We start from the raw sequence: 25,361 nt of genomic DNA, 5'->3' as shown, positions 1-25,361 counted from the left end.
TGCCGTTGTCAAAATCCACACAGCTGAGAATCACGTGATGTGACATGACGTGTACCCAGCATGGCGGCGCTGAGTTGAGGTAGCAGCTCTACTGGACGTACTGTGATAGCCTGGTTTTCATTAGCTTTTCCTTGTCACCTGCTAATTCGCAGGACCAGGCCGAAGATGACGGCCTGAGAGAGGAGCGGCAACAAGATCGAGAGATGCAACAACACCGGCCACCGCAGCAGCAGCAGTACTCGCAGTCGAAGGCAGAAAACAGCAAAACCAAGAGCATGTTTCTGTCCAGGGCGCTGGAGAAAATCCTCTCGGATAAGGAGGTGAAGAGGAGCCAGCACAGCCAGCTGCGTAAAGCCTGCCAGGTGGCGCTAGGTAAGTGGGTTTGTTATGAACATTGGCTCGCCGAGCCTTATGTTTCTGTCGCGTTGCATTGAAACATTTCGCTCTGAGGTCTGCCTTTATGGTAGAGATACCCAGTTAGCTAGCGTTAACAACTGAATGGCCTTTATCGCGTGTTTGGTTCCTCGTTGATGTTTACAGACAGATAATTATGTGTTGACAGCATTCTCACTCTCAATTATAACCTTTGTTGTGTTCATATCCGGCCACAGCCGCATTCTAAACGGACATCGGCAGGGTAACATGCTAACGTAGCTAACTGACGTTAGCTAGTTGTAGCTAGGTTAGCTAGTTAAACAGACCAATCCCTGTGTTGTACGTAGCACTGTCAACTAGCCAGACAGCCTGGTCCGGCTGTACACGCACACACGCTACCTAACTCCAGGATATTCTGACGTTGGTTCTTTTCCATTCAACCCAGTCACAGATAGTGTTGCACACGCCGAGCTGTTTACTTCATTACGGCACTGCTGTGTGTATTTCAGCTCAGACTGCTCTGCCTGTTTGTGTGACAGTCAGCGACCAGTGTCTTATTGGACTTAAAGACATTAAAAGCTGCCCGGAGTGTGGTGTTGCTTTCTAAGGTGCTTGTCTCTGTCGGGGTTTTTTTTTGTTTTGTTTTTTTGCTAGGTCATTGAGAAATTGGGGAAACAACTTGTGCCACAATATTAGGGTGCAGGCAGTTTAAGGACGTGTTTGAGTGGTGGTGGGCGAGGCGGGGCTGCTCTGTGTGCTCTCTGGCCGTGTTTGACTCTCATATGTGACACTTGAACACAACACGTGTTCCCTCAACGCCTCACGGCTGTGTTTAGTGTGTTCCCGATATTCAGTCAATGTGGCCTTAGGCAAGTCTCATGAATACCTCAGTTTTTTTCCCCCTCACTGCCACACATACCTTGTTCTGAAAGCTAAGCTGTCTTGCATTAGTTTATACAGTACTGTGCAAAAGTCTCGAGCCACCCCTCATGTCTTTATGTTTTGCATGGGAAATGGGTGCAGCAATTTATTTAAACTTACACAAACATAAATAAAAACTACAGGATATAAGGTGGAAACAGAGTTTGTGCAACTCTCATGAGCTTAAAAGTCACTATTTGCTGTGACAATCTTTATTTTTCCACGCTCTCTCAACTCTCTTAGACGAGCTTTCTTGGCATTTCTCTAACCAGTCTTTGGGAATAGTTGTCCAGGCTTCTTGAAGCGTATTCCTAAGCTCTTCTTTGGATGTTGGCTGCCTTTTGATCTCTTCTCTGTCAAGATCATCCCACATTCCGAAAATAATGTTTAGGTCGGGTTTTGTGGAGGCCAGTCTGTGACTGATAGTGTTCCATTGTTTGTTTTTCTGTCCCGATATGGGTAATTTGGCAGCCTTTTCCACTTAAACCAATTCTAATGAGGCTTCAGCAAACAGTAGGTGGATTAACTGAAGGGCTGGGGTCAGGTGTATCTCTCAGGTCTTGTGTCAGGTCTGTGCTGCAATTTCTCATTTTCTTAAGGACATTATTGTCAGATACTGTTTATTTTTTAGCCCTCCCACTTCTTCTTTTGTCCTCTACTTGTCAACTTTCCTCAAATCCTTTAAGGACACAATGCACAACATGGTGAAATATGCAAAGTTTTTGGGTTATAGTTCTGTGGGAATTCCATTGTTGGTGCAATAATTCTTTATGTCTGTCAAACTGTGGTATCATTGGCATTTTTCATAGATTCCCCTAAAGAAATGAAAACAAATTGTGTTTTTGGTCCAATTTAAAACTGGTTCTTTGCTAAGTTGTCATGTGTAGACAAAAAGCTAGTTCATCCCTTGAGTTAGGTGCCTTCTTATGCTTAAATAAGTCACTGGTCAGTGTTAAGTGTCTTAACAAACAAAGGGTTCAGTGGTGGCTCAAAACTTTTGCACGATACTGTATTTAATGATGAACTAGGTATGCTGAAAGAGACGATCGTTGTCAGCAGCAGCCACGTGACTAAAAAAGCGTGTGAGTATTATTCATACCTTTTTATATATTTATGTGTAGTACTAATTTTTACACTTTGGAGGAATGAACTGACCTCACATCACATTCTTACTGTGTGAAAAGGAAGGAGAATCATATGTTTTCGTCACCATTTAAAGTATAATAATAATAATAATGGATTGGATTTATATAGCGCTTTTCAAGGCACCCAAAGCGCTTCACAATGCCACTACTCATTCACTCTCACATTCACACTGGTGGAGGCAAGCTACGGTTGTAGCCACAGCTGCCCTGGGGCAGACTGACAGAAGCGAGGCTGCCATATCGCGCCATCGGCCCCTCTGGCCAACATCAGTAGGGTAAAGTGTCTTGCCCAAGGACACAACGACCAGGACAGAGAGCCCAGGGATCGAACCGGCGACCTTCCGGTTACAGATACGCTTCCCAACCCCCTGAGCCACGGTCGCGTTCAGACCTCAGTAACATTTAATCTCCTGTGCTTTCCTCTAACAGATGAAATCAAGGAAGAATTGGAGAAACAAAAGTGAGTATTCCTAAATACAAAGCTTTCTTTTTCTCTGAAAGTTTTTTCCTTCTTCTTGGTATTTTGGGTAAGAACTTGAAATAAGGATTGCTTGTGAATTTCATTGTGATTTGACTGCAATAGGAGGACTGCTTGTAAACAATGTATTTAAAAAATCTATTCCTTATGGTAAAAAGGCAACATATCAAATGTTAAAAGATGACATTTTATTGAAAGAAATATGGGAAGTGACCAGTTGTTTTCCCGTTTTTGCTTGGTACAGACTTTCAGCTCCTCAGTTGTTCAGGATTAATCCAACTGCACTCCATCATTTTGAAAAATAACCTCCACATTGATTGATCAGATCACAGGATGGTTTACTATTTTGTCCTGTTTGTCTCAAAGTAGCTCAGCCAACATTTCTGTTTTACTTTCTGGAAAAGCCTGCAGCCATGTTCATTTTCAAAAAGAGTCCATGTTGTGATTTCCACTGCAGGATTTCTGACCTACAAGGTCACAGCAATTTAATATTGTTGCTAACAGACTTCTTTGGATTCTTTGAATCTGTTGTTAATATTTTGCACTGTAGACGAGAAAATCCATAAAGAAACGTTTACTTTAATTTAGCAGTAAATACGTGGAGCATTGGATCTCCCTCTGTATTTACTTTTAAATGAATCAGCCTTTGTGGGATCCTGTCTTTATACCTAATCAGTTTACTTATTGCAATTAACACAATTACTCCATCAGGGAAGTTTTTTTCTAAAGAGCTGTGGAACTTGTCCAGTCCTTTAATGGCTCCGTCTCAGTTTATTGAAACATATTGCTGACATGAAATTCAGAGCAAGGGTGTGTTGGGACAACAAATAAAATCCTTGTTGTGTGTTTGATATGTCTTTTTGCAGCTTTTTTTTTAATATAGAGTTTGAATGATTTAGAAATCATTGCATTCTATTTTTATTTAGATTATGGGATAGTGTTTGCAATGCAATGTGCCTTCTGCCGTAGACGAGCTGCCTGTTCGACTGAATGTCGTTGTGCTGTGAGAGTTCTGGACTATGATAATAGGACTGCAGAATAAGAGATTTGACATAACATTTGAATTATTCACATAATCTGTGTCATTATCATGAAGTTGAGGATCTCCAGCTTACACAGCTTACACTCTATACATTGTGTGTATAGAAATCTGCTCTTGATGCAGCTTTGCCAGGTCTCTCAGCTGTTTGCTCTCCTTTCCTTCCTCCAGGGATGGTACCGTGGTCCCGCCCAGAGCCAACTACATCGAGGCTGATAAATATGTGCTGCCTTTTGAGTTGGCGTGTCAGTCTAAGTCCCCCCGGATAGTTAGCACCTCTTTGGATTGTCTGCAGGTTAAAGTTCACTCTCTCTCGCACACTCACACTCACACACACAAACACCTGTCACTCTCACTCTTCTTGTGCTTATGCATTCAGTAAGTAAAACACAGCAAGGTTTTTTTAATGATTATATAACCCAACTGGAGGTTGCAAGGTGAAATCTTGAAACACCTGTCTGACATTTACGCAGAACAATGGCTCTGCATTCCACGCACACATGCACATGTGCCACGGAGATGGCATGGTATTTGTATAGCGCTTTTACTAGTCTCTAAGGACCCCAAAGCGCTTTACACAACCAGTCATCCACCCATTCACACACACATTCACACATTGGTGATGGCAAGCTACATTGTAGCCACAGCCACCCTGGCTACAATGGCGAGGCTGCCGGACAGTGGCGCCACCGCCAAATAATTATCATTTCTAGCACAACTGCACTTCATGCTTTCATAATAAATGATTAAATCTGTTTGTGAATATTTTAATCATTTAGCAAAAGAAAAACTACATTCGTTTGTAGGGATGGGTATTGATAAGATTTTCACGATTCCGATTCCATTTTCGATTCTGTTTAACGATTCGATTCTTTATCGATTCTCTTTAAAAAAGGAGAACACTAAGGTCGATTAGCTTAGAACTTTGTTTTATATCTTCTCTTTGAACAAGATAGAAATTTAGGAGTAACATGGCCTTACAAACCCAACCGTGAGATCTTAAGAGATCCACAGCCTACGGCTCTTCAATGGGGTGTCACAGGGTCCCCAGGAAAAAAAATTGTAAATGTAAAATAATAAAATAAATATTCTTCTGTAGCAATAACAAAGTATAACATAAATTATTCTGTAGCAATTACACAAGAATATCCAGTAATGTCCCTGCCTACAATTAAACACATTCACTTACCGAAAATCGGGGCATCTGCTGTGGCAAATGGGTGCAAGCCTTTTACCACAAACTTAGTCACTGCTCGGTGACATTCGTCTATCCTGGCCTGAGAGGAGACGCTACCGGTAGACTGCAGCGACAACTGCCAGCATCTGAGCCAGACTCTGTCTGTCTCTCTCATCATGGTCAACTAAATGCACAGTAATGGCAGGTTTTGTAATAAGGCAGATAGCGCTAACATAATATGCACTGTTTACCTGCCGCATTAACGGGAGAGGACGTGCAAACGTTACCGCTGCTGCTGGGTTGAGATTCACGAGTCCGGAGCGGAATTAAAAACACGACATTCATTTAAGGTCATCGCGTGTTTTGTGAGCAAATGCTTTTGCATATTCGTAGTGTTTCCTCCCTTAAATGAAATATCTACTTTGCAAGTATTGCAAGTTGCCCTGTTGTCATCCGTTCTCGTAAAGTATAACCAAACCTTTGAGCGTTTGAGCCGCTTACGCGACGTGTTTCCTGCCAGGTAAATGATGCTCCGCAACGTGATGACGTCATTCGGGGCGACTGGAATCGATAAGGGAATCGTTTGCAAAAATGGCAAACAATTCCAAGGAATTGAAACAGTGGGAACCGGTTCTCAACAAGAACCGGTTTTCGATACCCATCCCTATTCGTTTGTGCCCTGCTGTCAGGATAGCTTTTTAAATTCCACAATTTTCTTTTTTTTCTTTTATTTGTCTTTAGTTCAGTTTTGGTCAAAAGTCCCACATATAACTTTTCATTTATATTTGCATACTATTTCAATGAGTCCTTGCACCCATTTTCCAATGAGGGGTGGCTCAAGACTTTTGGACAACACTGTATCCAAAAGGGGAATAACACTACCTCTAGCATTCCACACCGTGCCGCCCTGACCCACACACTCTCTCTCGCCACTGCAGAAGCTGATTGCTTACGGCCACATCACAGGCAACGCTCCGGACAGCAGAACTCCTGGGAAGAGGCTGATCGACCGATTGGTGGAAACCATCTGCAACTGCTTCCAGGGACCACAAACCGATGAGGGAGTCCAGCTACAGATCATCAAGGTATACCCAGTGCTTCACCTCACATCTGGCAGCCTTCAGATCATCCAGCTGTTGTTGTTGTTGTTTACTAACATGTCAGAGCCCAGACCGCCAAGCTCAAAGGCTTCTTTCTCTATGCTGTGTCTCTAATGTGAGTTAGGAGTAAGAGAGGATTAGTTATTGAGGTAAAACTGCAGACACATTTGTGTCTTCATCATTTCAGGATCAAAGAAAAGGCAAGGATGAATAGAATACCTGCTGTTCCAAGTTTCCCCTAGCTTATTTAAACACTGTCAGATGTCTATCATTATATTTTTTTTAAACTTGTGTATCTGGACCGTTGTTATAGGAAAGATGATGTCAGCTCACCCATGATATGTCACACATCATTTTATATTTTCTCATCTTTCTTAATATTTGCGTTTTAGATGGTAGGTTATTATTGCTGCTGCTTGTTGAGGTTCCGCCCACCTCCTGAAATAAACATCCTGGTTGGTCATAAAGGACAAAGTCTACTGTAAGAAGGAATCTGTTTCATCACTGTTGACAAAAGGTTTATAGGACAGATTATCAGCATCTGTTTGATTGCATAAACTGTAGAAGGAGCCTTGACCGTCATTACAGCCCATTTACACTGATCAAGTGAAACTGCCTTTAAAGATTTTAATTCTGCACCAAATATGGAGGAGAAGAGTAGAGAAGCTGTAGTAGGGAAGTCCAGCGATGATTCAGCAGCATGGTCTGAATAAGACATCCTGTGTGATAAGTCTCAACTTCCTCTTCTGTCTGTGCAGGCCCTGCTGACAACGGTCACCTCCCCGCACATCGAGATCCACGAGGGCACAGTCCTCCTCACCGTCAGGACCTGCTACAACATCTACCTGGCCAGCCGCAACCTCATCAACCAGACCACGGCCAAGGCCACCCTCACCCAGATGCTCAACGTTATCTTCACCCGCATGGAAAACCAGGCTGTCAGTCTAACACTGTTACAAAGCGCTGCTGCTCATCTGCTCATAAAACAGTTGCAGCCTGAAGTTCTAATCTTATTGTTCAAAAAGTAAAGTCTCTGTTAAACAGTGTAGGGCACTGTGTGCTCGCATAAAGGATCACTGTACTGATTAGTGTTGGATTCACTGAAAATAAGTCATCATCACAGCCTCAGCCTTACCTGCAGTAGTAACCAGAGTCCGTACAGTTAAGCCATGTGTACCTAATGAGCTGTAAACAGCTGTAACCTTGTCCTGTCTCAGGCAGGAACAGTAATTAGTCTGTAATAATTAGCTTCCCATTAGCTGCTCATTGGACAGGAAATTATATAGCACTTTTCTGGCCTTATTGACCACTCAAAGCACTTCAGACTACAAGCCACAGTGTAGAGTATTTTATTTATCCACTTTAACTACCTCAGATCCATTAAACTGCAGTCACAGGGAGAACATGAAAACTGAGCGCAGCCAGGAGATTTGAACATGGTCGCTGTGAGGTGACTGCGCAAACCGCTACACCACTGTACTGGCCAGAAAAACACGACCAAGACTTATACCATTACCCAAGCATTCATTTGTCCTACTTGTGGCAGACAGACAAAATAAACAATAAATATGAATATTAAATATATATATATATATAAATAAATAATGTCACATCTACTTTGATAACACTACATTCAATGCATTTAGACTCGACCACCTGAGACTGTTGCAACAGTTACTCTGTGTCAAAATGTCTAAATGTCTTAGCTTATCCAACCCGAGGATTGATAAGCTTGTGTCACTATAGGGAGTCCCTTCATCGTCTCCCTCCTCCACAGGCTTTGGAGGCTCAGGAGCAGGAGAAGGAGCGCCTACGTTTGCCCCAGCAAAATCCATCTCCTGTCCCAAGCAGCCGGAGGTCTGGCTCCCCCCGGTCTGACCATACGTCAACTCCTGAGCCACAGAACTCCCCATCCCCGGCAGCGAGTACTCCAGATCTCACCACCAATACCAGCAGCTCCACACACCCATCTCCAGCCCCTGATCTGGACCAGGACCAAGAGCCAGACACACAGTCAGTCAATGGGGAAGTCGAGAGTGAAAATACTCCACCTAATGGAGAAGCAGAGCAGGTCACACCATCAACAGGTTTGTGTAATAAAAGTCAAATCTAAGAAGCACTTCAAGAAAATCCTCAATGATTCAAACAGATTAGTTTCTTGAACCTTTGAATCTATAAATTCAGTTATCTCTTTATGTCAGATTCAGTGTTTGAGGAGGAGGGTGCTGAGACTTCTCCCACAGCAGCTCAGCAAGGTGACGAAGGGGACAAACCAGAGAGCAACTCGAACCCAGCAAAGAAGGGAGAGCAACAGCCAACACAGACCCATGTTGGAGCAGGTGGGATACTCCTCCAATATTCCTATTCTCTTTTTAGTGTATCCTGCATCTTCTGTTCTTCACAGTCTGCTCAGTTGTCATTGCAATGACCTGAAAACGTCTGTTCTGGCTTCTTCTCCAGGAGGCGAGCACCCACCGCACCCTGCCACCGAGCAGACAGAGGTGGCTCCCCCCAGAGTCAGAACAGAAGGTCAGCAGATGAATGGTATCATCGAGGACCGGTCTTCACTGTCCTCCACAGACATGCTGGTGAGCAGTGTCAGTGTCATCAGATGTTCATTAGTAGTGTGCAGTCTCGCTTAAAATCCGAGTGAATAGCATATTTCTTAATTCAGGAAAAAAAGTTAAGCAGTGTGACTGAAACAAACTAAATCGGAACCTCCATGTGTGCATTTACATCTTCTTAAAGCTTCTTGGGCCCTTTTCTCGACTTTGGGATTTTATTATGTTTCAGTTCGATTCTGCTTTTGGAGCTTTGTTTTAAAGTTATTCCCCAAATGAAGCTATCATTTAAAACATTAATGTAGCATCTTGTGCTCTGCTTTGAGCCTCTTTTAGTATATAAAGGCTTGAGGCTAGACCAATTAGAGATTTTGTTGCCTTTAAGGTATGGTATAGAGTGTGATTAACTCTCTTCATCTGTCTCAGGATGCTGAGGCCCTGCAGGGACCCCACAACGCTGCTCGCTTCTCTCACATCCTGCAAAAAGATGCATTTCTGGTGTTCCGCTCTCTGTGTAAGCTTTCCATGAAGCCCCTTGCTGATGGCCCTCCGGACCCAAAGTGAGTCATTTTTATGACTTGACTGACATTGTCACATAATATTTTAACTTAACCTGGATGCTTGATTATGAATTTTAAGTTTATGTAATCCCCATGATGATATCATTAGATCCCCTGCCCTGACACTTTATTTAGCACCTACTTGCCACACTGTAGTTTGCCCAGAAAAATATCACCGCCTCTGGCTTCTGCAGAGTGAACTTACCCTTTTCCATCCTGCTGTGACCCTGTCTTCTCTAATTACTGTAACATTAGTTGCTGGGCCAGTCAGTGTGAATAGGGCAGAGTAAAATGAGCCCAGGTAGATTAAAGAGAAGGCGTCCTAGCCTTTATCAAATACCAGGTTGAAATGAACCCCTAAACTATACATCGTTTACATGTATGAACTTGTGTCTTTACCCTTCCTCTAATCTGCAGGTCTCATGAGTTGCGGTCCAAGATTGTCTCCTTGCAGCTGCTGCTCTCCGTGCTGCAGGGCGCCGGGCCAGTGTTTCGCACCCACGAGATGTTTGTGAATGCCATCAAGCAGTATCTGTGTGTGGCACTGTCCAAAAATGGCGTCTCCTCTGTACCTGAGGTCTTCGAACTCTCATTGGCCATCTTCCTCACCCTGCTTTCCCACTTCAAAGTCCACTTGAAGATGCAGATTGAGGTAAAACACTTGGATAGTAATATGCATTGTCTCCTGGATTGAGTCGATTGGCACAAAAATCTTCATTTAAAAGTTAATTTAATCACCTTGAAGGACATTTGTCCACAGCAGGTGCTATATCTTTAAAGCCCGAGTATCTCATTCTCCTCGATTCAGGTGTTTTTCCGAGAGATCTTTTTGACCATCCTGGAGACGTCGACCAGCTCCTTTGAGCACAAGTGGATGGTTATCCAGACGCTAACACGCATCTGTGCAGGTACAGGTCCACTGATACAAGTTCATTATACGGTACTTAAGTTCTATGACTAAGATGTAGTTGAAAGTCGCTTATTAACAAGAGCACAGGCTTGACATTTCTGTAACTGCAGAAAGCAGTAGGAAGTGGTAGCAGAAATGCAAGTCTCAAAATAGCCTTGATAAATGATCATTTGCCATTCTCTGGGTTTTTGTTACCTTTTCATCAAATGCAGAAATTTAGCTGCTATTTCAGTTGGCACTAATGAATTTAGCACAGCATTAGTTTAAGCATTTTATTGTAGCGAGGGGTTGCTCAAGGCAGTCCAGAATTTTTCAAGACATATGACATAAAAACCTTTTTGAAATGTTTTTCTTAATTCGTTTTGCCTTTCTCCCAGATGCTCAGTGTGTTGTTGACATATATGTAAACTACGACTGTGACCTGAATGCTGCCAACATTTTTGAGCGTCTTGTCAATGATCTGTCCAAGATCGCTCAGGGCAGGAGTGGTCAGGAGCTCGGGATGACACCCCTGCAGGTATGTGTGCACTGTGATGCATTTCATTAGGATAATCTGTGCCAAAGTAGGATCTCTCTGCTTAGCAACACCTGAGTGTTTCAGAGTTATGTTTAACAGCCTAGTTATTAAAAATTGTAGTTGTAAGGAGGCAGAGCCATAGTGTTATTAGAGAAGAAGGATGTAGCCCATAGATGGCACCCATGGCGACGTAATGGATCAAGTGAAAAGTAGGGTCATTTTCTCAAAGACTGTATTCACAGCTTGATTTGTCCCCTGCTGGCCATTAGTAAAATTGCAGGTATTTCAGACCCCTTTCAGACCCAGAGGCTTTATCCTCTGGACTTAGGTGTGTCCGGTCTATAGGATTTAGCTATAGAATTGCAGGCCATATTATATGAGCATGTGACCATAATCATGAGCTTGTATTGTTCCACAGGAGCTGAGTCTACGTAAAAAGGGTTTGGAGTGTCTGGTGTCCATCCTCAAATGTATGGTGGAGTGGAGCAAAGACATGTATGTCAATCCAAACCTTCAAGCTAACTTGGGTAAGTGTTTTTTCCAAAGTGAATGTAGTAATAATGAAAATCAGAGTAGGTAGTTTGGATGCATTTATTCTTGTGCGTTGGGTTTGCAGGTCAGGAGCATCCGTCTGATAGCGAGGGGGCCGAGCTGAAGCTCCCAGAGCAGCTGGCGGGACGTCGGGACAGCATCAGCTCGCTGGATTCTGCCATCTCTTCCAGTGTTGCTGTATCCCAGGCAGACCACCCAGAGCAGTACGAGGTCATAAAACAGCAGAAGGACATCATTGAGCACGGCATTGAACTGTGAGCTCTTTTTCTCAGCCTGCTTGTGGTTTAACATGCGAATGGACCTGCGTGCAATGTTTGCACTTCCCCTTGTTCTTGTCCACTCAAAAGTTTTGTCGATTTTTTTTATTTTATTTTCCTGCAGCTTCAACAAGAAGCCAAAGCGTGGTATCCAGTACCTGCAGGATCAGGGCATGCTGGGTCCTAAAGCTGAGGATATCGCCCAGTTCCTCCACCAGGAAGACAGACTGGACACAGTAAGGGTTACACAGATTTACAGACTTGCACAATTATTGCTGCATTCTTAATTCAAGTTAGTAAGTCCCCATCGTCTGTGCATCCACAGACGCAGGTAGGCGAGTTCCTGGGAGAGAACATCAAGTTCAACAAAGAAGTGATGTACTGCTACGTGGACCAGCTGGATTTCTGTGGCCGGGACTTTGTCTCTGCACTTAGGATGTTCTTGGAAGGCTTCAGGCTGCCAGGGGAGGCCCAGAAGATCGACAGGCTGATGGAGAAGTTTGCTGCTCGTTACCTGGAGTGTAACCAGGGGTAAAAGCCACTGTTTCCTACTACTGTCAATATATTTGTGCTTGAAAGATTTACTTCTGTTTATTTCTGGAGTTTGCATTTAAATAGAACAGAGCAACCACTAAATGTTGGTATGTGTCCTCCTTTGCAGACAAACTCTGTTTGCCAGTGCCGACACTGCGTACGTGCTGGCATACTCAATCATTATGCTCACCACAGACCTGCATAGTCCTCAGGTGAGAACTGTTGATTCTTTTTGTGTCCTTGCACTCATATTATCACCAGTCATTGTCACACAGTCAATTTAACTGCTTGTGGTAAATGTTCATTAAGGACTTGGATCCCTTCTGTAGGCACTGAAGAGTAAGAGACAGTTTTGTGTTGTTGTTTATTGATGGACAGCAAGGTTATCTGTGGAGAAAATGGAAGAAAAGAAGCATTACTCAACATTTTTAACATTTTTAACATGTTATCAGGATTCAAAGCACAGAGGATCATGACCAGATTTTAAAACTCAAGCAAGCTGTCACTGTGAGCTGTCCCATCAAGCAGAGCCCAATCCTTTAGCTCGCAGAGCTCCATTGTGTCATTGTAGTAGCATCATTCAAATGAATGTGGGTGCTGTGCCAGGCAGTGTCTGGCTTAACGCTGCCTTCATTAAATAGCTACTGCCCCAAATTATTGCTGCTGACAGACCACTGTAACAGAGGAAACTAGGTTTGAAATTTAAACTCTGAGAGAAGCAGGCGAGAAATATGGTGTGCAGTGATGCATGCAGACTGAAGACTGAGAGCCAGAGACTGTAATACAGCATCAGACAAAGAAAACAAAGGTGTATTGTGTTTCCTGCACAATCTGCTATAACTTTTTTTTTAATACCCTAATTGCAGACGAAAAAGTTATTTTTTTTTAACTTCAGCCATAAACAGTCCACCACAGTGTAATCACTAAGACGTAATATTGTTTAAAATATACAATAAGGTTCTATTTCTAAGTTTTTCAGTCACTCTGTTGATCTGACATTCTGACTATTTAATGTTTTCTTATAGATATTCTCTAACTGGATGATCATTCTTAAAGTATCTTTTGCACTAATATTCAGACTGAATCTTTAGAAACCACTTCCTCTAAGGTCACTGCCTCCAGATATGTATATGATGAAACTTGTTCATTTACATGAAAATTATTTTTGATGTTACATTTTAGTAATCGGTGACAGGCTTTGCAAATGTTCCCTGAAAAGTAGAAATAGTCTATGTTCTTGTTAAGTTCTGTTTATATGCAATTAGATGTTCCTTTTAATGAATCCCTTCCTACTGTCTGCCCTGATCTTCTTTGTTTACATAGGTGAAGAACAAAATGACAAAAGAGCAGTACATTAAGATGAACCGAGGTATTAATGACAGTAAGGACCTGCCAGAGGAGTATCTGTCCTCCATATATGATGAAATTGCAGGCAAGAAGATAGCCATGAAGGAGAGCAAAGAGTTTTCAATCACTCCAAAGTCCGCCAAGCAGAGTAAGTACTCCAGGATTACTCACCAAAATAGCAGAAACAGTAGAGACGCTTTATTGTTGCGCATCTTTAATCAGTCAGAAACATTAAAGTCGACCTTCCATCAGGTGTGGCCAGTGAGAAGCAGCGTCGTTTGCTCTACAACATGGAGATGGAACAGATGGCGAAGACCGCCAAAGCTCTAATGGAGGCGGTCAGCCATGCTCAGGCGCCCTTCTTCAGTGCTACACACCTGGAGCACGTCAGGCCCATGTTTAAGGTATTTCTAATTGATTCCTCATTTGCATAACCAAGGAAAAGTTGTCGTGTTGTTCTTGCTCAGTGGGAATATTCATTCAAACATTCACATGCTGACTTAGGAAATGAAATGTGGAACAGTTTACTTATAACATCAGCCAAAGCCAATCTAATCAATAAAGAATGAAGTTCCATGATTGCACTGAAAGTGTGCACACAGCGAAGGTAGCACCGGTGGTACAATGCAAAATGCTCAGTGAGGTGAAAGGCCTAATTAACAAAAATGAAGCTTTAATGAAAACATCAGTCATCTGGACTGAGAATGTTCAATAAAGACACAAAAAAATTGTTTGTTGAAGCGCATTGTTATTACTGTGACCTAGCAGAAAACCAGATTTCAACCATCTTTCCGTGCTGATTCTTGCCAGATTTATATTTAACACCTTAAATTATATCAGACGATGCCCTGGAGCATTGGCACTAATATTGCAACTAGGATGAGGACTGTGAAATTAATAACAAGTAAGAAACTGATATAACTTGTAAAATGAGATGATACTTTGTGTGTGTTCCAGCTGGCATGGACCCCACTGCTGGCTGCGTTCAGCGTGGGCCTGCAGGACTGCGACGACCCTGAGGTAGCATCACTGTGTCTGGAGGGCATTCGGTGTGCCATCAGGATCGCATGCATCTTCAGTATGCAGGTCTGCTCATGTTTACACACAGTTTGTAGAAAACTGTTCCAACTGGTTATATTTCACGTATGATCATATCTCTAATATTTCCTTTGGAAGCAATTCAGTGCAGGCAGCGTGAAAACACGAGTATGTGTTCACTCCCTTTCTGTCTGCAGTTGGAGCGAGATGCGTACGTTCAGGCTTTGGCCAGATTCACCCTCCTGACAGCCAGTTCCAGCATCACAGAGATGAAGCAGAAGAACATTGACACTATTAAGACTCTGATCACTGTGGCCCACACTGATGGAAACTACCTGGGCAACTCCTGGCATGAGGTGCGAATTAAAATTTCTTAACAAGCGACAGATGTAATTTAATGTCTGCATTTAGGCTGTTTCTCCGTAAATGTCTCTATAATGGTGTATTTTTATTGTTTTAATGCCTGTTTTGTAGATCTTGAGGTGTATTAGTCAGCTGGAGCTCGCCCAGTTGATTGGGACAGGAGTGAAGACGCGCTACATCTCAGGGGTGGTCCGGGACAGGGAAGGTGGCATCAAAGGCTTACCCTCCGGCACAGAGGAGTTCATGCCCCTGGGCCTGGGTAGGATACAATGGATTACGTAGAACATATGCTGCATTCAAACTGGGTCTTTAAAACATATCTTGGTGTGTCTATGGGCTGCCTGTGCGTGTGTGTGTGTGTATATATAAGTATGTGTTAAATGTCTTTGTTGTTGCAGGTAACCTGGTGGGAAGTCAAGATAAGAGACAGATGGCTCATATTCAGGAGTCAGTAGGAGAGACCAGCTCTCAGAGTGTGGTGGTAGCTGTAGACAGGTGAGTCAGAGTCTTCAGACACTGCACACACACATCATTTGTCCATTATAACAATTGAATGTTAAAACTACTTTGATGTTTGCAGGATCTTTACTGGTTCCACCAGATTAGATGGAAATGCCATCGGTGAGTGTGTCTTTGCTGTGTAAATGATCCCCGTTTGGTTTTTCATGTTTGATGTAAAGAAAATAATTCAAAGCACCTTCCCATTTAATTGTTTCCAGTGGACTTTGTGCGGTGGCTGTGTGCGGTGTCCATGGACGAGCTGGCCTCGGCACACCAGCCAAGGATGTTCAGCCTGCAGAAGATTGTGGAAATCTCCTACTACAACATGAACCGCATCAGGCTGCAGTGGTCCAGAATTTGGCAGGTCATAGGTGACCACTTCAACAAGGTCAGTGTCGCAAAGCATCCACAGAGCTTGAATTTCAAAATGTTTATCAAGTACAGAGCCTTAAGGCTTGTCTTGAAGTGTCCTTTGGGTGGTGCTGCCATCATTCTGTGCACCGCCTTTTGTCCTGTATTGAACCCTTGATGACACAAATTTATTACCGCCACAGTTCTTGTTGTTTGCCTGCAAATTTTGTGTATCTACAGAATGTGCCGACAATGACGTTGTCTTTCGGTAGGACGGTTTTCAAGACTGACATTTGTCATTAATGACACTATGCACTGATATTACCCCCTAATCTCAGTCATTATATTAAGATCTGTTGCTTCAGAGTTGCACTCACAGCCACTTTATTAGGTACACCTGTTCAGTTGCTCGTTAATGCAAATAGCTAGGCAATCTCATGGCAGCAACTCAGTGGATTTAGATAACCCGCCGACATTCACAGCATCAGAATGGGAAGAAAGGTGATTTTAAGTGGCTTTCAGCAGGGCATTGTTGATGATGCCAGACAGCGTGGTCTCTAGGGTTTACGCTGAAAAAGAGGAAAATGTCCAGTGAGCGGTAGTTCTCTGGGTAAAAATGCCTTGATGATGATGATGTCAACGGTCAGAAAATGACCAGAGTAACTCAAACGTAACCACTTGCTACAACCGAGGTTTGCAGCAGAGCATCTCTAAATGCTCAACACATGAGACCTTGAAGTAGGTTGGTTCAGCAGCAGGTGCCAGTCCTGTCTTGTTTGCCACCATCAGTATTTTTGTAAAACAGAACTGAACTGATAGCTATCTATGGTGTGTCCTTGTAGGTGGGCTGTAACCCTAATGAGGATGTTGCCATCTTTGCTGTGGACTCACTAAGACAGCTGTCCATGAAGTTCTTGGAGAAGGGAGAGCTGGCTAACTTTCGTTTCCAGAAAGATTTCCTGAGGCCTTTTGAGCACATCATGAAGAAAAACAGGTAGCGAATGCTTCTATGGGGTCATGTGAAACTGTACTTTCTCGTTTTCATAAAAGGTTATTGAAGTAAGAAGGGTTCAGAGTGGTTTACATGAACCTCTTATATTCATCAGATATTATGGATAAAAGAGCAGTAGCAGTTTGCTTACTTGCTGTGAGGCTAACAGCTCTAACCCTCCCCTCAGGTCCCCCACTATCAGAGACATGGTGATCAGGTGTGTGGCTCAGATGGTAAACTCCCAGGCGGCAAACATCCGTTCAGGCTGGAAGAACATCTTCTCAGTGTTTCATCAGGCAGCGTCGGACCATGATGAGACTATAGTGGAGTTGGCCTTCCAGACCACTGGCCACATTGTCTGTGAGTATGTTTACTCAATAATAATAACAAGGTAGCAGGATGTTAACCATCCAAGTGCTCATCTGACAGAGACATGAGGTGTAAGTGCTGCTTTGACTTTAGTTGGAGAAGAGGGATTTCAGATCAGGACCTTATCATTCTTACTTTGCATGCTTTTGTCTTTTATCAGTGAACACCTTCCGGGAGCACTTTGCAGCTGCTATCGACTCCTTCCAGGATGCAGTGAAGTGCCTGTCAGAGTTTGTGTGCAATGCGGCTTTTCCTGACACCAGCATGGAGGCCATCAGACTAATCCGACACTGTGCTAAATACGTCTCTGACAGACCACAGGTGCTCACCGCCCGAGCTGGAAAAACACCAGTTCTGGTTCTTGACTCTGTTGTTTTATTTTTCCTTTTTTCCCCTCATTTCTTGACTTCCTGCTGTGTCCATGTGCAGGCCCTGAGGGAATACACGAGTGACGACATGAATGTTGCCCCTGGCGACCGGGTTTGGGTTCGCGGCTGGTTCCCTATCCTGTTTGAACTTTCTTGCATCATCAACCGCTGCAAGCTGGATGTCCGCACCAGGTCGTAGAGTTTGACCCAACTATAAAACGCTCCCATAAATCTGTGCAGAGATCATGAAGATAAAATGCTCACTTTAACTCGACACCGAGCCCAGTCATACAAAAAAGAAAAAATTAATATAGCTGGCTGTTTTTCAGTGGTTACAATGCAATACTCTGTGTACTAGTTGCTAAGGAAACAAGGCTTTTCACAGTCATACATTTTCCAAATGGTAAACAAATATAGACTAAAAATACAGTGCTCAGGGTGTAACACACAGCTAACAGATCCACCCCAAACCTCCAGGAGTCAGAGCTGAATACTCGCTCTTTGGGCTTACAAAAACACACAAGACACTGCCAGGATTGTCACATGAATACAGACAAACCTTGAAGTCTATCGGGTACTTTTCTTTCTTTTTTAAATAACCAAATAAACAAAGAGCCTCATTCCACCAGTGACTTCTATTCTTTCGATAACTTGAGCCTACCAGTGAACAATACCCACACAGTTTTCAAGTAATGTGATGAAACATGAAGGAACACATGTGACTGTCAGACTGTCCATCAGATGGAGGTCATATATTTGCAAAGTACTTTAGATGTATAAATAAATGCTAAATGGAACAAACCAAGCCAAGTATTATTCTTTCTGTCACACTGCAGACCTTTACATAAAGACTCACAATGTTGGATCAGCTGTTTTAATGCATCTTTTGCACTTTATAGACAGTAACAGTTCTGTTCTGGTTGCGCCATGATGCAGTAAAACTGACATTTACCGTTTCTCCCAACAGAGGTCTCACAGTCATGTTTGAGATTATGAAGAGTTACGGTCACACCTTCGAGAAGCACTGGTGGCACGACCTCTTCCGAATTGTCTTTCGCATCTTCGACAACATGAAGCTTCCCGAACAGCAGACAGAGGTCAGTGCTGTGTGTGATTTCAGCTGTTCAGCTATTTATGTACAGAGGAATTAAAGCAGTAAAAAAAGTAAAAAAACAAAAAAGAAAAACCCCTGCTCCTCTTTTGTTTGCTTCCAGAAAACTGAGTGGATGACGACAACGTGTAACCATGCCCTGTATGCCATCTGTGACGTGTTCACACAGTTTTATGAGCCTCTCAGTGAAATCCTACTGGCTGACATTTTCACCCAACTCCAGTGGTGTGTCAGGCAAGGTAGGTGTTCATCATAGTCATCGCTCATTACACGCCTCTGTCCTGACAAACAACCTTTAAAGCTCATGAGGCAGAGCGCTAACACCTGTTCTATTTTAGGTGTACAGGCTGGTGTCCTGATGATATATCTCACATGTTGGAAGAATACTAAGCGGTCAGAACATCTCTGCCCTCTGAAACAACATTTATTTGCTTTGGATTATTTTATTGATGAGGAAAAAAACTCTCCTAAAGCATACAAATACCAATCCATCTTCCAAGTTTTATCAACCATTTAAGAGTCACAAGGGGGCTGCAGCTTATCCCAGCTGTCATAGAGCGGCAGGGGGAACATTAATGAGTTGAACCTGTTTGGTTTGTCAGTATTATCCCCACCCTAAACTCCAACTAACTGAGAGTTCTGGGACTACACCCATAAAAATATAAAATTTTCAAGCTCTTCTACTCATGTACCTCTGCAAATGTTTCCAATAAGCTACCATCTCTGTCCAATTGATAGTTAGTAAACATCATCTGTTTCTGACCTGACCTTCAGGTCAACAGTGGTTACTTGTGATCAGAGCCGGGTCCAGCTGCAACCAGTAATGAGTTCTACTGTTAAAGTTCTGAGTTCTCCTGAACAGTAGAAAAGACACAAGGTGTATTTTGGCCACACCAACACAATCTCCATTCACTATGTGCCATTTGTTCATCAGATTAGGTTCCCTGTCTCTGTTCTCTTCCCTATGATTAAAATTTACCTTGAAGGGATTGCTGCTTTTTGGGAAATAGTGTTGGGATAGTGGTTAGCACTGTGGACACATAACAAAGTCAGTGGTTCAAGTCAGGGCAGTGGAGTTTGCGTGTTCTCCCGGTGTCTCTGTGGGGGGTTCAGTGACATGCAGTTAGCGAGGACTGTCAAGACTGTAGCCTGCTTCTCACCCTACAGCAGCTGGGATAGACTCTCCAGCACTCCCGCGACCCAGAATTGGATAAGTGGAAGAGGATGGCTAGCAGTTTCAACTTAACAGGGATACAGTAGACTTTACAGAGGCGTAAAGGGTCAGAGTGGGACTTGCAGAAAGATGTCTGAAAACTAGCAGAGCTGCTGAAAGACATCCATAGGTGCCAAAGAGAGTCTGCAAATCACATGGTTTTGAATTAATATAGTTTTGCGTTTTTTTTCTCTCTAATGGACAGAGACTCAGAATTTTATGTTCACAGCCCAGAGTTAGAGCAGGTGATATTTCAGATATGTGTATGAACACGAATAAATGAAATAAAAGTGAGTCTTCTTTTTTGTATTTTGGGATTTTTTTTTATTATTATTATTATTATTATTATTATTATTATTAAAGAAAACTCATAAAAATTGTGGCACATAAAGAGGTGAGATGCAAACAAAGCTCCCCAGCCAGGCTCAAACTACAGTTGTCAACCTCTTAGGCCGCACAGGTTCACCTTGGAGCGGGCAGAATTTTCTCCTCAGTTTTTACTTCATGCACAGCTTTAAGGTTTTGACAGGCAGCGCACCCGTGTGTGTGAAGCACATGCGTTCTGAAGTTGTTCTGTCTTTTCTGCAGACAACGAGCAGCTGGCTCGGTCCGGGACAAACTGCCTGGAGAACCTGGTGATCCTGAATGGGGAGAAGTTCAGCCCCGAGGTGTGGGACATCACATGCTCCTGTATGCTGGAGATCTTCCAAAACACCAGCCCTCAAGCGTGAGTGCTGGTCCTCTATACTCAAGTTCAGTTGAAGTGTCAAAGATGGCATCACTGAGTTAATGGGGATTCACAACTTGGTGTATGTAAAAGTTACTCTTGTGTTTATGCTGTCACATGATTGTGGGTTTTTTTGCTTTCCAAACCAGTTTGTTGACTTGGCGACCGGCTGGACAGGATGAGGAAGCAGCTGACGCAAAACACTTTGTAAGAGGAAACAAAAAACCTCATCAAGTTCACCCTGTGACTAAAAGATGACTATGCACAGCAGCAGCTCTGCGCATGCTTCATACAGTTTACTTTTAACCAATGAAAAGAACTCTCCTTTACACACAGTTTCCACTATATCAGACACTAACCTGTGTCTGTGTTCATGGTGTATTTTGTCGCTCCTGTACATTTCCAGGATGCTGATTTCGACACTCAGTCACAGAGCAGCTACGACCGAGCGCTCTCCGAGAGAGGACACAGCCAGATGTCCAGTGACGACACCTGGAAAGGCAGAAGCAATGCCAGTGAGCACACGAGCGCATGCTTTTTTTATTCAATCTGTAAAATGAATAATTGCAACATGAATTCCAGTGCTCATATCTCCACACCTTTATACTTTTCTCTGCTGCAGGAGTTTCAGACCAGAGGCTGTTTGCAGGCCTGCTGATCAAATGTGTCGTGCAGCTTGAATTAATACAGACCGTCGACAACATTGTCTTCTACCCAGCCACCAGCAAGAAGGAGGATGCTGATAATATGGCTGCTGCGCAGGTAAAGCTTGGCACCTCACCCACTCTATCAATGTGTCACTTTTTTGCGTAATCACAAAATCATAACCCGGAATGAGCTGAAGAGGTGAACCAAAGAAAAGAGAGTGAAAATGCATTCCTGCTCTTCACCTTTACAATTTTAATATAAGGTGGAGCAGCCACAGACAAATGTTTCAGGAAAAAAATTGTTTTGTTAAAAATTTGTAGTTAGCTCGAATTCATCCAATTAAGTGTCTACGTAGTCCCAGATGGTTTCAGTAGGCTGCCAGTGGCCTAGGGACAAGAAATGACCAGTGTCCCCTTGTACAACCTTATTTTTTAAAACTATTATAAAATCATATATGCTAAAGTCTTTTCCTCCTGCCAGCGGGATGCTCTGGAGGAGTCGGAGGCTGAGTCGGGTCCAGATCAGGGCATGTACAGACACATGACGTCCGCACACCTCTTCAAGCTGCTGGACTGCCTGCTGGAGTCACACACCTTTGCTAAGGACTTCAACTCCAATAACGAACAGAGGACGGCACTCTGGAGAGCAGGTAAAAACCAAGGGAAAGCCCCCAGGATTCTCTGTCCTGTGCACGTTAGAGTTCAGAAGGTTCTTTGTTTATAGCTTTACATTAAATAGAGGAGAACTAGCAGTAAATTGTGGGAAGAGTAATGTTATATCCAGCCCAGTGTTATTTTCACTTCCTTTGTTTTTTTGATAAACAATAGATATACAGAAAGGAAAGGCCAGTGTGGAGGAAACCGTGATATGCAGTGAAATGGGACACGTCTTAACTACAAGCCTCTGTTACTGCTTTAACAGCTGTCATCTCTCTGGTGACCTTTCAGGGTTTAAAGGGAAATCTAAGCCCAACTTACTGAAGCAGGAGACCAGCAGTCTGGCCTGCAGCCTCAGGATCTTGTTCAGGATGTACTCGGACCCTCAGCTGCAGGACTCGTGGCCTGACATCCAGACACGCCTGCTGCTGTGAGTGAAGCACTCTCCTGCACTTTCTCACAGTGTTTCCTGTGTGTCATCACCGGTTAAATGTTAAACCTTGGATAAATAAGCACCGAGTGTGTCACTGGCAGAAAGGGCAGCGCTGCTGTTTGTTCCTGTGTTTTGACACACAGCTCATACCTCATTATAAATTTATGAATGTACTCTGCGTGCGCATTTCGTGTAATATATTGGCACGCTAAAGCCGGGCACATATCACCTCGTCGTGTTTGTCGCTGTAAGAGATGACTCATGTATTGCATCAAGAACACACATGTGAGACGTTTATCATCATGATATAGCTGCCTCTACGATAAAGATGATGCGGATTGATAATCAGTTTCGTGTAGCAACGCTGATACTGACAGCTTTGTGTTTGTCATAATCGTCTATGTGCGTCTGTGTTGTGTCATCTCTCTCAGGGTGTGTAATGAAGCTCTGGGCTACTTCATCAGTCTGACCTCAGAGAGCCACAGAGAGGCTTGGAACAGCCTGCTGATGCTGCTGCTCACCAGGACTCTGCGGCTGCCCGATGACAAGGCAGGAGTGCGCGCGCGCGCACACACACACACACACACACACACACACACACACACACACACACACACACACACACACTACACCTCCAAATACACAATATTAACAACTTGGGGAAAGAGTATTAGTAGTAGTTTAGTGTTAGATAAAGTATTTGTTCAGTAAAGCTTTACCTGTGCTACACTCGCTACGCTACGCTGCGTCCTCCCCACTGAATTGAATAACAATAAAAGTACAAAAAAAAAGATCAGTTCTTCCCAAGCAAAAATATGTTATTAGTTCAATCCTTTTGAATTCATGTCATTTTTGTGAGTACATATGAATTATGTATTTAGAGAATGTGCACAACGATTCATGGCAGCGCATGACTTGAGGTGCTTTTCCAGGTCATTTTAGACCAAAACCAGAACCGTGCAGCCACAAGTAGTAGGAAATGTTGGCGCCGTGCAGCCAGCCAACAAACCACTGCATCAACAAAAACTAGACCAGTATTGTTACAGTGGATTGGCCGGCACCGCTTTCTTATGCAATCCCTACTTTGCGTTTTGGGAAAGTTTCATAATTCCGTGAAATTGTTGTTAAAGGCAGGAAAAAACCAGGAACAAACATGCATCACTGTCGACATATTAATTAAACAGCCTGCTGTGAACGTAGTGGTCAGCAACCACCCCTCCTTTTGTATATTTTTCCAAATACTTTTTTCTTTTGGTTGGTTTTTTTGGTCATTTAGTCTTTAGTTAAATGTTCTCCTGTTTGTTCCAGTTCAAGCCTCACGCTTCCTGCTACTACCCCCACCTGTGTGAGATGATGCAGTTTGACCTGATCCCTGAGCTGCGGGCCGTCCTCAGGCGCTTCTTCCTGCGCATCGGCTCAGTCTTCCACATCGCTGCTGCTCATCCAGAGGGCGCGCCGGCCCGGACTCCCGCATCCTAAGAAGGCAGGTGAACAGGGAAACGGCGAGTGCTGGTGAGAAGGTGGACACAGCTCCCGAGAGACTCTATACCTCTGATTGGATCGGATCACAGATGACTGATAAAGACAAGCTTTCCTGCTGGGACTCTGCATTGAGTGTTCCTGTTTTCAGCTGCGCTCGGCAGCCAGAAACGCCTTCGCCCAGACCCCTGGCCGTCCTCTTTATCTCGGAAATGAACAGCACTGTGACCGGCACTCTCTGCTGACTGTAGTCATTTATCATCCCCCTGACTCTCATCTCGAAAAAACTGTAAACAAATAATTTATTGATATTATTGCAAACCCTTTCACAGATTTTGAGCGTTTTTTTTTCCTGCCCAATTTTTTAAATACTTTAAAACAAAAAGAAAAATGTCTATATGCTGAAAGGAAATGAAAAATCTCATTGAATTTGATTTCCTTGCATTTGTTCTAGTAAAAGATGAAATCTGGCCACCTGTGCCTGTTTGGGGAAAAGGAAAAAAAGGTGATCTAATCAAAATAAGTTCCTTGTGTTAATGTCAATCCTGAAGCATTATTGAACTCTCATATCTGTGTTAATATCAAGGAGGTTGTTGAAAAGGCTGAACCTCACAGCTGCAGGAAAAACCCATCTGCGCCTCTTATAACACTATCAGCGATCTTTAATTGGGAGATCTGTGTGACACGGCCATCCCGTCACGTTTGTCACCTCTTGCCTATCAATGAGATTTTACATATTTATTTGGCTCACTTTCTTTAGTCATTGTTTGGATAATTGCTGGTTTACAGTGTACGGATGGTTGATATACTGGCTGCTTCCCTCTGCTGTGCATTCCCTCGTGTGTTGACCCAGTCAGCCTTACACTGGGGTCGACTTCTCCTGGCTTTACAGTGGACTCATAAAACCTCCACACATCCATCAGTTGGACTAGAATACTAGAGTTGTCCATTTCTTTATTTTTTACAGTGTGTTCAGGTATTAACATGACACAGTGTAACGACTTACACTGGATGCCTAGAACTCCCTTTAGTGTTGACCCTCTTCCACATTAGTTTGACAGAGCAAAACCAAAACTTGCATCCACAGAGGCTCCAGCATCTCTGCATCCTGGATCATTTCGAGTTTGTTCCATGCCTTGTTTTTTTAAAAGAAGGATGTATGTAATTATTTAAAGTGCATTTAAATATTTTTTGAAAAGCATTCCTTCCCTCGCAACTATGGATGTCTACTTCCCTAAATCTAGGGAATATATAAATATATATAAATATATACAGTAAATGAAAAAAAATACAGACTGTAAAGTTTTCAATGTAAGATACATAGAAATGAAAGTGATCTACGGTTCTATACATAATATTGTGATGTAATCTTCTAAGCATTTGGTGACGTAATCAATAAACCTGAGTTCTGATCTACTCCAGTGTCTGTTGCTGCAGTTTCAAAGCTGTTTAGAGGGTGACCAACACAGGTGGTACCACCTAACATTAAGCGCTGAGTTTGCTGACCTCCAGTTCTAATGGTAAGGGAAGCTGGTAATGCGGTGTGGAATGGAGTCGTCGTTAAATTTGCTGTTATTGCACGTGCTTTTTATGATATGACCAAATAAAGCCAATTTAAACACTAAATGTTTTAAAACGTA

At 43.1% G+C, this 25,361-nt stretch overlaps 1 protein-coding gene across 1 annotated transcript; it reads left to right on the top strand.

Annotated features, from left to right (window-relative positions):
• The first annotated feature begins 53 nt into the window (after nucleotides 1-53).
• arfgef2 (ADP-ribosylation factor guanine nucleotide-exchange factor 2 (brefeldin A-inhibited)) lies at nucleotides 54-25,361 on the top strand. The gene is made up of 39 exons (XM_005938095.3): nucleotides 54-372; nucleotides 2,871-2,901; nucleotides 4,130-4,253; nucleotides 6,074-6,220; nucleotides 6,994-7,173; nucleotides 8,013-8,322; nucleotides 8,437-8,574; nucleotides 8,696-8,823; nucleotides 9,223-9,356; nucleotides 9,774-10,008; nucleotides 10,165-10,264; nucleotides 10,644-10,783; nucleotides 11,202-11,310; nucleotides 11,400-11,589; nucleotides 11,717-11,828; nucleotides 11,918-12,123; nucleotides 12,254-12,338; nucleotides 13,450-13,621; nucleotides 13,726-13,877; nucleotides 14,431-14,559; nucleotides 14,709-14,867; nucleotides 14,986-15,133; nucleotides 15,273-15,369; nucleotides 15,455-15,495; nucleotides 15,594-15,763; nucleotides 16,569-16,720; nucleotides 16,905-17,077; nucleotides 17,247-17,407; nucleotides 17,516-17,646; nucleotides 18,422-18,551; nucleotides 18,669-18,804; nucleotides 20,367-20,505; nucleotides 20,655-20,712; nucleotides 20,912-21,020; nucleotides 21,128-21,267; nucleotides 21,634-21,802; nucleotides 22,101-22,239; nucleotides 22,674-22,791; nucleotides 23,551-25,361. The coding sequence occupies exons 1-39, from the start codon at nucleotides 204-206 to the stop codon at nucleotides 23,719-23,721; spliced, it is 5,532 nt and encodes a 1,843-aa protein (XP_005938157.1). The 5' UTR covers nucleotides 54-203; the 3' UTR covers nucleotides 23,722-25,361.

This window comes from Haplochromis burtoni, unplaced genomic scaffold (genome assembly GCF_018398535.1).
Source record: "Haplochromis burtoni strain Fernald_Lab_line unplaced genomic scaffold, NCSU_Asbu1 Contig_246, whole genome shotgun sequence".
Lineage (NCBI taxonomy): Eukaryota > Metazoa > Chordata > Actinopteri > Cichliformes > Cichlidae > Haplochromis > Haplochromis burtoni.
The sequence above is the reverse complement of the archived record's forward strand: the minus strand, read 5'-3'. Positions and strand labels throughout refer to the sequence as shown.